The following is a 2,952-nucleotide window of genomic DNA, read 5'->3' on the forward strand; positions in this document are numbered from 1 at the left end:
ACAACTTATGTCTAAACGTGTCAATTCCTCTTAATATTTTCTTCCTTAACCCAATTGAAAACGCTTATATTAACCTCTACAACTCGTTCACCGCCATTCCATACGCAACTTCCAACTCTCCAAACCCTAACCCCTATATATATAATATACATCTCACACTTCTCTTTCAGTCCTTCACTCTTTCACTCAACTTTCTTCTATCACTTTTATTTCTCTAATATAATAATAATTCTCTCCATGTCGATTGAAGCTTTGAAGTCACCCACGGCGGCGGCGCTACCACCGCTTGAAGAGATTGATGATTCGCATAATTTGGATTCATGGGCTAAAGGAAAACGATCGAAACGACCACGTATTGAAAATCCACCAACTCCAGATCAGTATTTAGCACTCTGTTTACTCATGCTCGCTAACGACGACGGTACCGGATTTGGGAAAGGAAAAGGAACCGGTTCGATTGGTGTTGTTATTGAACAACAGCAGGAGAAAAAGTTGTTGAAGCCGGTCTTTATTAAAGAGAAAACAGAGCAATTATTCAAGTGTAGCGAGTGTCCTAAAGTTTTTACTTCTTATCAAGCACTTGGTGGGCATAAAGCAAGTCACCGTAAAATTAACGTTCCTGCCACCGGAAACGATGATAACAATCCGTCGACGTCTACTTCCACAAGCGGTAATATCTCTGCTCTGAATCCGAGTGGCCGTTCTCACGTGTGCTCTGTTTGTCAAAAGGCTTTTCCAACTGGACAGGCTTTGGGTGGACACAAGCGCCGCCACTACGAAGGTAAACTCGGTGGTAACAATCGTTATATAAGCGGAGAAGGCCTTCAGAGTGGAAGCGTTGTGACTACATCAGACGGCGGCGGCGCGTCGACTCCGATTGCGCGTGACTTTGACCTAAACATGCCTGCCTCGCCGGGATGCCAATTGGATCTGACCATTGACTGTGGAGGTAGAAGTCAACATCCGATTGAACAAGAAGTAGAAAGTCCTATGCCTGCTAAGAAGCCGCGTTTATTTTTCGATTGAAAATTCTTAATAGTGATTGAATTCTGTTTAAGTCAAATTAGTTAATTGGTTTTACATGTGATATTATTTTACTATATACTTTTTAGGAAAAAGTACCTTTTATCATTATGTATAGAGACAAACATTAGGTTATTCATTTTCTACTAGTTTCTGTTGTTCAATATAATATTCTTTTTTATTTACTCGTGAATTTATTTTTTATTTAGTTAAATCTATTTTAAATTGGTTAATATTAGTAGTAGTATATATATGTAAGGTGGAAATTTAAAGGACGGTAGATAGGGGTGTAATGGTGCATGCCATAGCATGATCTGCAGAATGTTGTTATTTGGGCGGTGAACAAAAATTTGTCAATAAAAAAGAAACTCTTCATGTAGCTATTATTTAATTCCATGTTCATTTCATAACTCTATCCTTATACTTATCATGATGCAAATCAGGATTAATCGAGATTTTTAAATGATAAATCGAATATCATTAGTAAACAAATGTATTAGTTTGTTCTACGTTTTCATCAGACAACAAAATAAAAAGTTGACCTCAATTCTCTTTCCGGTTTGGTTTTCAAGAGGTGTCAACCATAAAAAAAGATCCTGTCCTTCAAAGATCAATCTGATAATTGCTTAAGTAAGGTAGTCGCTTCTCTTTTTCGGTATACCGCTCTGCGAGCAGAGCGAATTAACATAAATCTTTCCGAATATGAGGAGGAAAGTGAGATCGTTGTCCGATCTTTATCGTCGAATCCCCAACAAGGTAGGTAAACTTGAACATAAGATCAGTAAAAATAAAAGATCTGAATTCGGTGCGTATTATTAGTTTTATCGAGAGGATGATGGATGGTTTGTCTAGTGTGAAATGAAATGTGTGTGCGTGATTAACAAGGCAACGTGTAGACTACGTGCATTGTCAATGAGGTTTTATTCTTGAGCAAGCACCACATTACGCGGCTTGGAATCCTCTTAATTATTAGTATTTTATTAAAAAGAGTATAAACTATACAAGTCGCCCCTATGATAGAATATTAAAGTAAAGAATGATGATGGGATAATATATTGTGAAGGAACTGTTTAGTTGTTTTGAGTTGTCAATATATTCTAAATCTTACTGTCACTCACAAGAATTGTATAGCAAATTAGTAGAGTAGGGTGTTTGTTTTGCCAGATACGTAAGACTCGTGATGCTTGCTTTGGCTGTACATCTTGTAGATTAAGTCATCTCAGAAGGTGTCTTTTGGTTACAGCCTCGACAGATATGCATATATTTGTTGGCGGTGGATTCATGCTAACGCATGCACTCATATAAGGCACAATTGTACCATGACACTATTTATTTATTTAAATATCGACAAATGTTTATATTAAGCTAATAAATATATAGTTGATATGATTTAATATGATGAATGCCATAAACACACAAGTGTTTTCCTGATGAGATCCAACGTTAATGTCTTGCCATTTACTTTCATTTGTTTCTATTGAAATTTCACAACGTAACCACACAGTCACACTAGCAGAGTCAGAAATTTCATGATGTTCAAAAATTGCATGAGTATATTTTATTTTTTTTGGACAAATGATTATACTGGAAATTTTATAATTAAACTAGTCTTAGCTCTTTTAAGGCGCTTAAAATCATTGGGCTATAACACATTATTGTGTCAAGGGTGTAGTGTAGAATATGTTATTTCCTGCTAACCAGGAAATTGAGTGATTCCTTCTTTCTTTCTACTAATTATTATGATGTCTTTTAAGTGTTTCTTTTGCACCCATATTCAAGATTATGAGGTGGCTTACTAAGTTTATACGCGAGTTAAATTAATTTATGAGGATCTAATCTGTTGCTTATTTACATATTTGATCAACATTAAAGTTGTTTATAGATCAAGTTTGTATAAGTCGAAAAATCAGTCCATGAGCGGATTTGATT

The 2,952-nt window shown here is 35.8% G+C and overlaps 1 protein-coding gene across 1 annotated transcript; it reads left to right on the forward strand.

Moving 5' to 3' along the window:
• Window positions 1-237: 237 nt before the first annotated feature.
• Window positions 238-1,026, forward strand: LOC102577828 (uncharacterized). The gene is given in 1 exon segment (NM_001288304.1): window positions 238-1,026. A coding segment is annotated over 1 exon segment (789 nt).
• The last annotated feature ends 1,926 nt before the right edge of the window (window positions 1,027-2,952 follow it).

Source organism: Solanum tuberosum, unplaced genomic scaffold (genome assembly GCF_000226075.1).
Source record: "Solanum tuberosum cultivar DM 1-3 516 R44 unplaced genomic scaffold, SolTub_3.0 scf00073, whole genome shotgun sequence".
Taxonomy (NCBI): domain Eukaryota; kingdom Viridiplantae; phylum Streptophyta; class Magnoliopsida; order Solanales; family Solanaceae; genus Solanum; species Solanum tuberosum.